Below are 15,780 nucleotides of genomic sequence, written 5' to 3'. Positions count from 1 at the left end.
AGATGACTTTCTATTTTTTTTCATTTAAATATTATTCATTCATTTATCTCTTAAAAAAATATATACTTATAAAATTCATTAAAAATTCTAAATTTAATTTTAATTTAATTGTAAATTTATTTATCTATTAAATAATTTTATCACAAACACCTGTAAAGTTATAACTTTTAAAATTAAGATTTTAAAAATATGAAAGTGTAATATACTATATTATCATTCACATTAACTCTATGTTATATTATATGAGTTAAATTGAATTTTACATAGATATATATTAAAAAATATATAAAATTATTAATAGAGACTGTATGATTTTTTATAAAACTTGTTTTAAAATTTCAAAATAAAATATTAAATAAAAAAATATAAATTTTTAGGGTAAGCCTAATAAATTTAACATAGGAAAAAATGATATAATATTATATGTAAATTTAGAATAATTGCCTTACTCCTAATTTTATTATTATTATTTTAAAAAATATATAATTTATTTATTTTTATTATTGATTTTTTAACATATATTTTCAAGAATATATATATATATATATATAAATTAGATTTGTTGATAATAAATGTCAAACTTTAATACATATGTTACTTAGAAACTGTTTATAAAAAATAAGATTAATCGATTCAATTTTTTAGTTTAAAGTATTTTACTAAGCAGATCAATTTTATAAATTTTCATACAAAATTAAATTTTAAATAATATCTTTATAAATATTTAAATTATGTGAATGTTGATATATGTAATTATAAATATAATATAAGATAATTTAATAATTAAATTAATTAATTTTATATTTTATAAAAATTATTAAGCAGCCGAATAATATTATTTTAATATTTAATTTAAGTAATTATATATGAAACACCTTAAACAATCGTAACATAATTACTTTTTAATTTATATAAATTATTTGGTATAAATATTCAAACTAAATGTTAAAATAATATTACTTTTAAGTGGTCCAAATGTTAAAACTTAACATTCAGTTTAATAAGAAAAGAAAAATTTAATATTCAATTTAAACAAATTTTGACTCATTATTCAATATTTAATTTATAAAATAAAAAATTGTTAGAAAAATTTATAAAATTATAGTAAAGTATCTAAATAGTAAATGTTTACTAATGTATCATTTAATTTTTTTAATGCATTAGATTAAGTACTATTATTTGATTTTTAATACAATTTTTTTTTATAATTTTTTTTATTGTGTATTCAACATACTTAAAAAAAAGTTATTTTATAAGTTTATTTTTCATAAATGACTATTTTTTATAAGTATAAGGTCAAACATTAGTTAATGTGAATCTTTACAATTCTAAAATAATTTGTAAATTATTATTAATTGACAGTTATATATATATATATATATAATTTTTTTACTCTATAAATTTATGATATTTTCTTCAATTGTTTTAACTCTCTAATTTTTTCCTTATCCTTATCTTATATTGTTTTTACAGTGTTAGTTTATTTTTAAAATTAAAAATATTAAGAGAAGTGTTAAAAAATCAATAAAATGATTAATTTATTTAAAAAATATATATATTTTCTCTAACATTATATATAATTTAGTGAACCTCAAATAGGATTTAAATAATTTCAATATTTTATCTTTGAGACTTTGACAAAGAACAACTGTTATAAGTATAATCAATTAAAAAAAATAAATTATTTTATTATAAAAGACTTATGCTAACTAATTAATAATCCAAAAAAATTGAAAAAATAATAAAACAATTACTAGTATATATTATATTACGTTCCTGCGTATAATCTTTTTTATGTCCCAAAATTTGTAGATACAGGATTAACCGTAGATTTAGGTCTAGGCAACTAGACAAATCAAATATCTTACATTGAAAGCAAAGATAGGAATAAAATATTCTGAGATGTGAGATATCTTCTCAATTCACATGGAATAACAACCACCTTACACCAAATATGTGCTCATTAAAGAAACAATTGATTTTTTTTTCTTTTGTCTTTTTTCTTTTGAGGATATATTTTTAAAAAATATTTGTTTTATGCCTTGACTTCATTTTAAAAATGATTTTTTATATAATTATATATATAATTATTCTGAAAAAATGTATACTTTTTGTAATTTAAGTGCAGATAATATATATAATACCTTTAAAATAAAATATAAGGAATAAATATATAAAAATTGGATATAATTTATGAATAAAAAATATTTAACTATAAGTATTCTTATTTTTTATTGTCCCTTTCTTTAATTTTTGGTCAACATATCCCTTTCTTTTATGATGAGATTTTTGTTCTTCAGATGAAGAATTAGATTTGGGCTTATAAGTGAACACGGCCCAAAAGAAGCCTTTCAGATACGTTGGTTTTCTTGGTTGAAACGTGTTTTTTATTTATTTTTTAATCAAAATATTGAAAACACTGCAGAACATTATCCATGGATATGTGTCTGCATTAGAGAAAAAAGTTTTGTTATCTGCAATGATTTTATTTAGCTCAAAAAATATTATTTCTAAAAAAAATACATGTGATATACACAAAAAATTAGAAAAAAATAAAAAAGAAATATATTACGTGACTTTTTAATATTTGATAAATTTTATTAATGAATATTTTATTATATAAATAAGTTAAATTAAAAAATAAATGTTTAATATAAAAAATATTTCATAATAATAATAATAATGTAACAGAAAATATAATAATTTTAAAAATACTCTCGATTAAAACAATTTTTAGAATTATTTAAAAATAAAAATATTTATTTAATAGATAGAAGTGGATTGTATATAATCTCAATTATTCTGAAGTGTAGTATGTCCTTGTTACAAGTATGGAGTGTACAGAGCATTCAAGATCATTGCAACTTACCAAAATCTCTTTCTTTTGGATTCATAAATAGGGTAAGCCTGTAAGAATAAGATAACTGGCCAATGTATTACTCAGAATCCATACCCTTTGTATTATATATTCAAATAAAGTTATTGATTAAAATAAATTATAAATTTATATTACCAAACACATTTTTATTGTACATAATAACAAGTTTTGTTAAATAAATTTAGTGTTTGTTACTGTATTCATAAATTTGAAAGAATATTTATATTTTTTTAAAGATGAACTACTAACTTTTACTATTTATTATACATATTTAATATAACATTAATAATGATGATTATTTTAAAAAAAAGCATAAAATGTTTCTAATACAATTTATCAAAAAACATGCATACTATATATGATAGCTTGTTAAAAAGAAATTTTATCAAAGCTAACCATCTTATGATCCATAACATGTAGGTCATAATCTGCTGCATAATTGTGTCTTGTGTTTTCATTAATAATCAAGTTGTTTCCTTACACTCTGGACATCTTCCATTCTATCTGGGTATCATGCACTTAGATCATGTATGCAATTTAATTCTATACATTACCTGCTCGAGTTTAAGTTTCCTTGAACCCTTATCAGCAATTTCAATGTTGTTGTTATGCAATATGCATTGTTTCATGACTTTTTCTTCAGCATCATTGCGTCAACATGCCTATCATTAATAGATTTCGATGATGTTTGAGCATGCATATGCATGCTTACCTACTTAATTTTTGCTGAGCATGCCTATTAGTTTAATGTTTATGAATGTAATTGCCTAGTATATGCTTTATTCCACTTCTCATGCTTCGCTTTTAAAGAGAATGACTTATCGAAGCTTATATATATATGTAGTATTATATGTTTATGGCTAAATGATATGACTTAGACCAAGATAGTTTTGAGCATAAGATATGAAATTTGAAGGTACGTATTAGTCTTTGGAGATTTAATTTATCTAATTAAATAATTCCATTGAATAAAAAGGTACTGATTTATTGAGATGCATGATGGTCATTATCATTGACGAGGAGGTAAAAATGTTAATGAATTTATGATATTACGTACATTATGTTTATTATATTAATTAATTATTAATTTGTATCAATTTAAAATATTATTTTAATAATTTTTATTTTTTTAAAATTATTTTAATTAATTATAAGAGAGTTAACTTGTTAATCTATTAAACTACTAAACTATTTTATATAATTTTTATATTTAACTAGTCAACTCACTGTAAGACAAGACAATATAACTCAATTTTTTGACATGTTTTGTACCGGACTTTGCCAACCTATTTGCATCATATAATTTTTTAATTAAAAAATAAATATATTTCACATAATTTATTTAATAGAGTAATGCTATTTTAACACTTGATTTATGTGTTTATATTAGACCCCTATATAAGTTTAAAATAATAATGTTATATTTATATACGATGCTTTGTCTAAATTCAAATCAGATATTAAAATGATATTGCTGTATTTGATATATAGATTGATGAGTATTTAGTCTCTTTTATAACTTTTTTCTTTAATTTAAAAGTTTTTTTTCTCTTTAAAATTTTGGATGTAATAAATTGTTTTAGTCTTTCTCTGTCCGAAATCAAATTAAAATTAGATTTAAAGATATATTATTAAAAAACATTTATCAACCCAATAAATTGTGTAATAGAATTAGGTTACAAGTTAAAAAGCTAACAAATCATGTAACCCGGGGAAAAAAAAGTTAGTGACATATTTTCATTCCAAGAATAGTTATGATCCTACTTTTACAAACATTTTCTGCTAAATTTCAATGAAAGTAATTTTCTCTCATCATTTTAATAGCTATGATAATTAGTAAGTCTTAATAACAAATGTTATGTTGTATTGAATTGTATCTTTGACATTTAATATTTAATCTTAAGTTAATTGTATGTTACTTAATCAAGAATGAGATCAAAGCAGAAATTTAAGTTTTTTATTACAAAATCACGATGAAATTTCTCTTATTTGCATAACTAATGTTGTCTATCAAAGTTTTTTTTGTCAATTTAAAATATGTTATATTAAGCTTCATTTTGTATTTATGTTTTATTGATACTACAATGACATCTTATACATTTTCAATTAATTTTTTTAACAAACCTTAACTAATACACAGAAAAGGAGATAAGCAGAGCAAGGAATAATAATAAGGTGAGTTTTTACGAGTACAAAGTACAAACCAGACGCTCAAATATCTGTGATATCTTCGACCACAATGTTAAGGCAACCATTATTAAAGTCAAAAAGTCATAATTGCTTTCCAAGACCATTAAGTAATCAAGTGATGACATGTGTTACCATTTTATATTGATATATCTATGGGCTTCTCTTTCAAACGGATCTAGCAATTCACAATTTCTAAATATCCACTAACAGTGGTATCACAAAAAATTATTATTATTTTATACAAAATAGCCTAAAATCAAACCATATTTGTTGTTATATGCCACGGCAAGGTGGGGGGCATGTACAATCACTCAACCAACTAGATTCCATCCTATTATTTCTTTTGAAAAAAATGAAGAAAGAAAAATGAAAAACACCAATCAATCATAGAGTTTATACGATAAAATTGGCTGCGAGTGAGAACAGAGAGAACCTTAAAAGTAAAGAAAGAAATCCCTTTCTTATCTTCGTGCCTGCAATTTTCAACCTTTTTTCTAACGACTAGTAACTACTAACATTTTTTCATTTCCAAACATGATTAATTAAAATATACAATAAATTATCATCATTATTATACACTTAATAATAATAATAATAATTTGGAATTGAAGAGAGAGAACGCTACGGCACTGTGTGTTTCTACGCAACCTTCTATCTTCCAATGGCGTCTCTCTTCCAATGCCACCATACCCATCACCCCCTTCTTCGTCTCCATTTCTCCTACCATGTGAGTGCTTCCCTTTTCCTCTTTGTAGAGATTCTCTGGTGCTACCCATGTGATAAAGATTCGTTTTTTATTTGTAGATCCCCATGATGACGACGACGACTTTTTTTTTTCGGGAAAAAAATTGTATTAGTTTGTTGCTGATTACTTGAAAATCCTTTGTGATCTGTGTACCCAGTTGATTTTTCTTTCATGGGCATGTGTATATCTGCATTGTAGTTGGAATTTGCTTGTTGATGATGTTGGCATATATTGCTCTTTGGTCATGCTTGCTGATTGTTGTTTTTGAATTATCAGAGTGATCCATGATTCCGGTTTTGCTTGATGCTGCTGGGGTTTATTTTCACTGGTGGTGATCACTGAGGTGATACTGTGAGCTATATGATTTGTTCTTCATCTTATGTGTTTTTGGAATTTGCTGTTTGAAGAGAGATGTATGAGTCTGACAAGTAGTGGATGTTTCTGGGAAAGGATAATTTTTTGGTAAAAATATATTCTTGGGTGGAGGGGGAATTTAATTAGAAATAAGTTTTTTTCTTCCCTGGGTTAGGATGGATTTGCAGAATAATATGCAGCCTGAATTGGGCAAATTGGAACAAATTGTTTATCAGTTTCTTTTGAAGTGCTTACACGTTATTCTGGACTCAAGGGTGCCTTTGTTACGCCCACATGATAGAAGTGGTGACCTGTATACGGGTTCTCGTGTGAGGAGGAGTGACAAGTGGTTTAACTTGGCATTAGGTGATAGACCTTCTGCGCTGGATAACTTGCACTTTTGGCATAGAAATTTGATGGATCCAATGATAATTGACATTATACTAGTTCATGAAGTTAATGGTTCTTCTGTTGAGACGGTTATAGAGAGGTGGGTTGTTCAGTATGAGTGTCCCCTTGTAGTGGCTCCTCATACAGGGGACATTACTAGCTTTTACAAGAAGACTTACCAGAAGTCAATAGTACTTTTCCGTGCTCTTTATTCTCAAATGAGGCTTCTCCCGGCTTATAAGATATTTAGACAGCTAGGTACATCAAGCCATACTTGTAATTTTGATATTGTTTACAAGGTCTCTTCCTTTAGTGATCCATTCTCTCGGGCAGAAGGAGGAATAATGGAAGAATATAATTTTGCTCCTGTTGAGGCCCTTCCTGGCCGCCTTTGTATATCTGTGACCTACCGCACTACGCTATCTGATTTCAACCTCGAGTGTTCAACTTCATTGCCAACAAAAATAATTACTGATTATGTTGGAAGCCCCAATACTGACCCTTTGAGGTCTTTCCCTGCCTCGGAAAAGGGTGTTCGTGCCACTTCCTTTCCAGTAAGAGGGATAGCACCGCCATCTTCTACTTCTATGCCACTTGATCGACCTCATAGCTGGACATGTGGCTTCCATAAAGCAGCACCATTTGTACAGAACCATCCATATGTTGGCTCCCCACCGGTGTATCGTGCTTCTCCCAAGCCATATGATTTTCCATCTCCACCTACTGATAGTCATGGTGTCAGAATGCACAACTATCGAATGCATAATCGGCAGAGGTCTACAAGTTACGATGAGTATCAACTTTCTCCTCCATTCTCACCCTCGCCATCTCCATCGCCACCTACCTACTTCTATGCTGGCAATCCAATTCAAACCCGTGTACGCTCTGAATCAGCCCCTGTAACTATACCTCATCCTCATTCAGTAATGGGAAAAAGCTCTAGAAACCTTTCTCCTAATTTTTCTGATCCCAGCAGAAATTCGCTGCCCCCTTTATCTCCCAGAAGGAATGATGGTTCATCACAGGAATCTGCATCTGGAATCAGGTCATTAAGGAAATTAGAAGCTTCAAGGACTGGTCAAAAGGTAACTTTGGTCATTCATTTCTACTTCTGAAGTTAGAATCAAGTATGTTTATCTGTTTTGACAAGCCTAATATTCACTGTGTAGATTGTCAAAGATAGCAAGGATGATTCTGGGCGGTTCTCAGGATTGTTATCTTCAAGTGGCTCACCACGCATTGGATTTTCTAGAACCTCAAGTAGATTATCTTTTCAGGATGACTTGGACGATGGTGACTTTTCATGTCCTTTTGATGTTGATGATGTTGATATACCAGATGTTCAATCCAGGTACTTTAGTAAACTTTGTCATTCACAACTAAAGTGCTAGGCATCTGTAAGCGTACTGACAGTTTGTAATTAGTGTGATATGTCCCCTGTTTTACTTTTAGCAGATATCCTTCCTCAATGATATTTTAGAAAATAGCAATGCCTATCACTGAAAATTATATTGGATGTGTAACTTGTTCCAAATTAGTAGTTACTGTAGTCTGCTTACATGATCAGAATGGTAAAAGAAAACCTGCATTTTGGGACTGATGTATTTTAAACATTGACAATGTTCTAGACATGTGTTCAACAGATAAAAAACCGACGGATATTCCATGGAATGCTTTAAGGGAAAGACCAGTACATTTTTTGATATTATGATTTTGTTTTTGTGGGACTTTATAGATCTGTTTGCTCGGTGTTATTTCTGTGATTCTTATTGGTTTTAAAGTCAAGTTTTGATTAGTAAAATGGGTCACATGTGAAGGTTATAATTTTTTAATCACCATAGATTTATTTTATATCTCTATGATCCTTTTCCAGTCAAAGTGATTGAGCATAAGGTAATTAAAAACTTCTAGGAATACTTTTTTAACATACTTTAATTTTAATAATTGGTCCATATTAGCCCTGTAAACTCCATTAATCTGTATCTTGGTAAATTTAGAGATCAAAAAGACCATAAAGTTTGTAATTGCTATTTCAGAATTCAGAAGTAATAATAAATAACTGAAAGGTTCGTATGGCTTTTCTAATAGATTCCCCTGCTTTATGTAATCTGAATGTAATTAGAATAAAACTCTTTCATATATTAAGTTTTTGCTTCTTATACATACAAAGGTGTTTCTCAGATTTTTCAGTACCAGAAAAATAAGAAAGTTTACTATAAGCATAGGGCGTTCCACAATTTAATCAAAATAGTTGTTTTTATGACCAAGTGATTAATCTCCAAAAGCCAAGTTTGTCATAGCCTCTTACTGAATATCCTGTGTATCCTCTCACAAGTTTGGTTATAGCAGTTGTCATATGCAAGTTTGGTTATAGATCAAATACTTGACAATAGTAGTTACTAGTTAGTAATATCTAAATCCCTGGATGGATACACCTTTTCTGGTTTTTTAGTCCATCCACTTTGAGCAAAATTGTTTCTTGTCCTCCTGTGAATAGAATTGTGATCTCTGGATATATTTTGAGAACAGGGTTGTAACTTGTCCACTATATCTCTCTAAATATAGGTGAGCCCAATTGGATTGTTAAATATGAGGCCATCTGATTTTAAAGTGATTACATCATCTTTTATGGCATGATTTTTAGTTCGGCAAAAAAGGATAGAAGGAGACCTAAAAGATCTTTGGAAGAAATTATTAAAATGGATCTTCTGATTAATAATATCCCAGCTAATTTGATTTTTGATAGAGCTTAATAGCATTGTATAATCCATGTAGCTGATCTCACCTTGTGAAATAAGACTTAGTTGTTGTTGTTATATATCATCTTTTATGGGATAGGGTTTTTTCCCAACTTCCATGTGGCTGCCCAAACATGGCTTTTCCCCTGAGTTTGTTTGAGAGTGTGGTGTTTCTCTCCCTGACATATTATTTTTTCAGAATAATGGTCATGTTTTTTATTTACCAATAACTAACAAAATTAAAAGTAATATGTACACTTTTACATGGTTTGTCAACTTACGATTACTCACATAACCCCCCAAAAAAGACTTCATGATTGCTCGTTGTTGTCAGTTGCTGTTTGTCTTGGTTTTTTAGTCTTTTCATATATTATGACTGAGGAGGAGGTGAGCCGCCAGCTACATATGCCTGTGCTTGGTATCCACTACACCTGAATTTCAAGATGATAGATTCTACTTTGGCAACTTGACTTGCTATAGGAACATGTAGTTGCATGTCATTTATCTGCCAGTAACATGCTCATAGATTAGCCTTTTGGGAACTGATGAAAACTTGTTTGATTAGTTTTTGCAGCTCTATGGCCATTTGTAGATTCTTTGTTAGGATGTTTGATTGGAAGAGGGAATTGTGCAGAATGGGCAAATTGCTGTGCCAATTCTACTTCAGCATTTGTTAGATGTTTGGGAATACTGTTTTACCATATTATTCTTATTTGATCTGCTGCTTTGATTTTGGCCTACTTTTCTAAATGCTTCTCTCAATATCTATGAATTTGTGTTTGAATATCTAAATTTTTCTTCTCTTTTCTTGTTTATTTTATGCATAGTCATAATGCGGATGGGAAGAGTGCTGCAGAGATCACTTCAACATCACTGCCAATGGGAAAAAAATCACAAGATGCTGCTGTTGGTGTTCTTGTGCACATGCTAAGGACAGCACCTCCTTTGCGCCAAGACCCAAGTTGTTACTCATCTCAATCCCCGAAGGCTGATCTTGAGGGAGGAGTTGCCACTGCTTCTGGATTCTTCATGCCTCGAAAGACGGCTGATGCACTTGAAGAGCTCAGGAGTTACAAAGAAATGAGAGACTTTCTTCTTTCTAAGAGTGGCACTCGGATCCTGAACAGAGATGAAGCTAAAGCATCCTCAAATATTGGCTTTTCATCAAGGTCTTAAAAACATTGCTGGGGTGGGGGTGGGGCGTTGTTGATGCTGACCAAAGAGTGGTACTAATTACAGTTATACAGAACATACACTTCTTTTGGGAAAGAAAATGATCTAATGGATTTTTGTACATATCCTGACTCTGTTGGCTAGAAACAACAAAAGTTATTTTACAATGACCAAAATGCTTCTAATTTGCGCTGAGTCTTTAAAGTAACTTGCTTACCCTGTGAATGTGGCAATGGCAATGGTTGGAAAAATATTTTTACTGGCGTTTTGATTGAAAGGTTGTTGAATTTCATTGTGTAGAACTAAAGATGGATGCAAGCATAGAAACACTGCTTAAAATGTATAATGGACTTTTTTAGTATAATCACTCACTCTGATAATTTTATTATAGAAGATGTTGACATTGAAGGAGTTTAGTGTATTGTTTCTATTTTGAATAATATCTTGGTGTACTGAGAAGTCCTAATCTTTAGGAATATTTATTTGGATTTGATTTGTTATTATTTTTTTCATTTCTGTTATCACTAGCCTTTATTTTAGCTAAGTGGGCTATTTTTTAGTTGTAGTGTGTACGTGTATTGATTGGCTTAAAAGGCTATTTAAGCCAAGACTGCAAGTCGTTTTTCAGCAACTCAGTTTTGTTGTGTTCTTAATTTAGATTTATTTCAGATAAAAGTTTTCAACAATCTGGTATCAGAGTCCCTACTGGGCTTGATACATCAAAGCAGCAGTCTTTAAATTCTTACAACAACACAGAAAAATGACTACAGAAGGGAGCTTCATACAACCAACTATTCCACGGTTTGATGGTCACACTGACCATTGGAGCATGTTAATCGAAAATTTCTTTCGATCTAAGGTATATTAGGAGCTAATTGAGCCTGGCTATGTTGCAACAGCAAGCAAAACGGTACAAACAGAAGCACAACAAAAGAGGAACGATGAGATGAAACTCAAAGATCTTAAAGTAAAAAACTATCTCTTTCAGGCGATTGATCGAACTGTTCTCAACACCATTCTCAAGGACACTTCTAAAGAGATATGGGATGCTATGAAGAAAAAGTTTGAAGGAAATGCAAGGGTCAAAAGGTCTCATCTTCAAACTTCCCATAGAGAATTTGAAGTTCTTGAGATGAGGTCTGGTGAAGTAGTGACAGAGTACTTCTCTAGGGTCATGATAGTGGCCAACAAAATGCAAATTTATGGTGAAGATATACCAGATGTTAAAGTGGTGGAAAAAAAATTCTCCGTTCTTTAACATTTGAGGAGTCAAAGGACATTGATGCTCTTTCTGTTGATGAGTTACAAAGCTCATTAATAGTGCATGAACAGAAGTTTTAGAGACGCAATGGTGAGGAACAGGCCTTGAAAGTAACATTTGTAGGAGAAAGAGGTCATAGTCGAGGTACCCACAACAAAGGAAGAGGAAGAGGTCGAGCAAATTTCAACAAAGCAACTGAAGAGTGTTACTAATGCCATTAACTTGGACATTTTCAGTATGAATGTCCTCGAAACAAAGAAGCAAATTATGCAGAGATTGAAAATAAAGAAGAGATGCTTTTGATGTCTTATGTGGAGTTATATAAGGCTAAAAGAGGAGATGCATGGTTCCTTGATTCAGGATGTTCTAATCACATGTGTGGTGATTCAGCTATGTTCCATGAGCTTGATGAAAATTTCTGACATTCAGTAAAATTAGGAAACAACACTAAGATGAATGTGATGGAAAAAGGAAGTGTGAAGTTGCTGTTAAATGCAGTCAATCTCGTAGTCACTGAAGTATACTATATTTCAGAGTTGAGAAATAATCTCTTAAGCATAGGGCAATTACAAGAAAAAGGTTTGACTATTTTGATTAAGGGGGGAATGTGCAAGATATTTCATCCAGAGAAAGGTTTGATAATTCAGACCAACATGAGTGCCAATAGGATGTTTATCTTGCCACCTCAATCTTTGACTCCCCCTTAAGCACAATCTGATCAGTGCTTTCACACAAGAACTCAAAATATATCTCATCTTTTGCATCGAAGGTATGGGCATCTGAGCTATAGTGGCTTAAGAACACTACTAAACAAGAATATGGTACATGGACTTTCTCAACTCTCTGTGTCAACGGTGACCTACACTGATTGCATGAATGGGAAGCAACATTGTGATTCTATTCCAAAGAAGAGTAATTGGAGAGCAACTCAAAAGTTAGAACTTATTCATGTAGATATATGTGGTCTGATCACTCCAACATCTAATAGTAACAAAAAGTACATTATATTATTCATTGATGATTATAGTAGAAAAGCATGAGTGTATTTTTTGGTAGAGAAGTCAGAGACTTTAAACTCCTTCAAATGCTTTAAGACTATGGTTGAGAAAGAGGCTGAGATGTCTATTAAGTGTTTACGAACAGAGGGAAGAATTCAATTCAAATGAGTTCAATGATTTTTGCAAATAAAGTGGGATAAAGAGGCAATTAACCACTGTTTATACTTCGCAATAGAATGGCGTTGCCGAAAGGAAAAATAGAACAGTGATGAATATGGTCTGTTCCTTGCAATCTGGCAAGAACATTTCCAAGACTTTCTGGCCAGAGGTAGTGAACTGGACTATTTATGTTCTAAACAGGTGTCCTACATTGGTAGTGAAGGATGTAACACCAAAGGAGTCTTAGAGTGGAGTAAAACCCTCAGTTGGTCACTTTCGAGTCTTTGGATGCATAGCACATGCACATGTTCCAGAAGCAAGAAGGACTAAACTTGACAATAGAAGCATTACTTGTGTATTGTTGGGAGTTAGTGAGGAATCAAAAAGGTACAAACTGTTTGATCCTATTACTAAGAGAGTTATTGTGAGTAGAGACGTCATTTTTGAAGAAGAAAAGTAATGAGATTGGGATGAAACACAAACAGTACCAGATTTAGAATGGGATGATAGTGAGAATGAAAATGAAAATGACAGAAATATTGATGGAGAGATAGAAGTGGTTAATAACGAGAGATTTGAAGATGAAGAAGATTATGATTCTAGTGAAGGTGAAGATAGAGTGAGGGGATTGAGGCAATCTAGAGACAGGCAACCTCCTACATGGATGGGTGATTATATTAGTGGTGAAGGTTTATCGGAGGATGAGACCTATATGGCCTTAATTGTGTCAATTGATCCACCATACTTTGAGGAAGCTGTGAAGAGTCCAAATTAGAGATTGGCTATGGATGACGAAATCAAATCCATAATAAAAAAAATCAGACATGAACGCTCACTAAACTACCTACTGGGGCCAAAAAAATTGGAGTGAAATGAGTTTATAAAACCAAATGCAATGAACATGAAAAGATTGATAAGTACAAGGCTCGGTTAGTGGCTAAAGGGTATTCCAAAAAGCACATAATTGACTACGTAGAAGTTTATGCACTAGTGGCAAGGATGGATACAGTAAGAATGATTATTGCTTTAGCTGCATATAAGAATTGACAGATTTTCTAGCTAGATGTTAAGTCGGCTTTCCTCCATGGTGAGCTAAACGGGGATGTTTATGTGGAGCAGCCAAAATGATATGAAAAATGGGGCAATGAGCATCTGGTTTACAAGTTGCATAAAGATTTGTATGGATTAAAACAAGCCCCACGAGCTTGGTTTAGTCGAATCGAAGCTCATTTTGTTGGCGAAGGATTTTAGCGGTGTAAAAGTGAGCAAACATTATTCACCAAGAGAAACAAAGGAGGAAAAATTATCATTGCAAGTGTTTATGTTGATGATTTAATTTTTACTGGTAATGTGAAGTTATGATGTCTGAATTTAAAAGCTCCATGTTAAGAGAGTTTGATATGTCTGACTTTGGGAAGACGAGGTTTTTACTTGGGATCGAGGTGCTGCAAAGACCTGATGGTATTTTTATATGCCAAAGAAAGTATACATTGGAAGTCTTGAGAAGGTTCGGTATGATAGAAAGTAATTCAGTGTGCAATCCAATAGTTTTAGGTTTCAAAATGAGCAAAGATGGAACTAGAAACTTTGTTGATGAAACTTATTATAAGCAGCTGGTTGGTAGCCATAAGACCTAACATGATGTTTGTTACCTGTAAATATATGGCAAAACCAATGGATATTCATCTGCATGCAGCTAAAAGAGCACTTCAATATCTAAAAAAGACTGTGAATTATGGAATTTATTATAAGACTGCAGAAGATGGTGAACTATTGGCATTCATAGACAGTGACTATGCAGGAGATATGGAAGACAGGAAGAGTACATCCAGTTATATGTTTTTGATAAGTTCAAGTGTTGTCTCATGGTGTTCAAAAAGAATAGCCTATTGTAACTTTATCAACCATAGAAGCAGAATTTGCAGCAACTGCTTTATGTGCTTGTCAAGGAGTTTGGATGAAAAGAATCTTAAAGAAGCTAGGGCATTCTTATGGAGACTGTATAACTGTGATGTGTGATAACAACTCAACCATCAAATTATCTAAAATTCCTGTTATGCATGGTCGCAACAAGCATATTGATGTGAGGTTTCATTTTCTAAGGAATCTTACCAAGGAGGGTACAATTGAATTAATTCATTGCAGAAGTCAAGATCAGGTGGCAGATATAATGACCAAGCCATTGAAGATTAAAGTTTTTCAGAAGCTTTGAAAGCTACTAGAAGTGTGTGACATTTCTGATATAAACTAATTGCTTCATAGCACTTAATTTAAGGGAGGAAATGAAAGAGTTTACTGTATTGTTTTTGTTTTGAATAATATCTTGGTTTACCGAGAAGTCCTAGTCTTTAGGAATATTTATCTGGATTTGATTTGTTATTATTTTCTCATTTCTGTTACCATTAGCCTTTATTTCAACTAAGTGGGCTATTTTTTAGTTATAGTGCATACATGTATTGATTGGCTATTTAAGACTGCAAGTCATTTTTCAGCAACTCAGTTTTGCTATGTTCTTAATTTAGATTTATTTTAGATAAAAGTTTTTAACAAACATTGATCTTTAAGATTGATTTTAAACAATTAAAGGCAGAATTTTTTTTTATTGAAAAACCATTTATTATGTTTGTATATTTTAATATAATAATTTTTTTAGTAGTATTTTGTTACTTTTATATGCTTAATAATATCTTGAAGTTATTTCATACTAATTATGACTTAGTCATCATTTAGTATCATTTTGCCTTTAAAGTTTCAACCTAAAGCAACCGCTTGGTAAATTATACCTAACTTGTAATTTTTTTTCTAATGAATGCAATAATCTTTTTGTTTGTATAAATTTTGAAACCTTTACGAGAAGCATTTTAAATTTTTTTTAAAGCTAAACAATATTAAAA

The 15,780-nt window shown here is 30.6% G+C and overlaps 1 protein-coding gene across 2 annotated transcripts; it reads left to right on the top strand.

Annotated features, from left to right (window-relative positions):
* The first annotated feature begins 5,514 nt into the window (after positions 1–5,514).
* Positions 5,515–10,937, top strand: LOC113846776 (autophagy-related protein 13a). Of its 2 annotated transcripts, XM_027475406.1 has the most exons (4): positions 5,515–5,795; positions 6,090–7,642; positions 7,727–7,908; positions 10,123–10,937. In XM_027475406.1, exons 2-4 carry the CDS (start codon positions 6,344–6,346, stop codon positions 10,469–10,471), a joined length of 1,830 nt encoding a protein of 609 aa, XP_027331207.1. In that variant the 5' UTR covers positions 5,515–5,795; positions 6,090–6,343; the 3' UTR covers positions 10,472–10,937. The 2 variants fall into 2 exon arrangements, with proteins under 2 accessions (XP_027331207.1, XP_027331206.1); XM_027475405.1 differs by having other exon boundaries at positions 5,515–7,642.
* Positions 10,938–15,780: the final 4,843 nt, after the last annotated feature.

This window comes from Abrus precatorius, unplaced genomic scaffold, assembly GCF_003935025.1.
Source record: "Abrus precatorius isolate BTA unplaced genomic scaffold, Abrus_2018 Scaffold8, whole genome shotgun sequence".
Lineage (NCBI taxonomy): Eukaryota > Viridiplantae > Streptophyta > Magnoliopsida > Fabales > Fabaceae > Abrus > Abrus precatorius.
The sequence above is the reverse complement of the archived record's forward strand: the minus strand, read 5'-3'. Positions and strand labels throughout refer to the sequence as shown.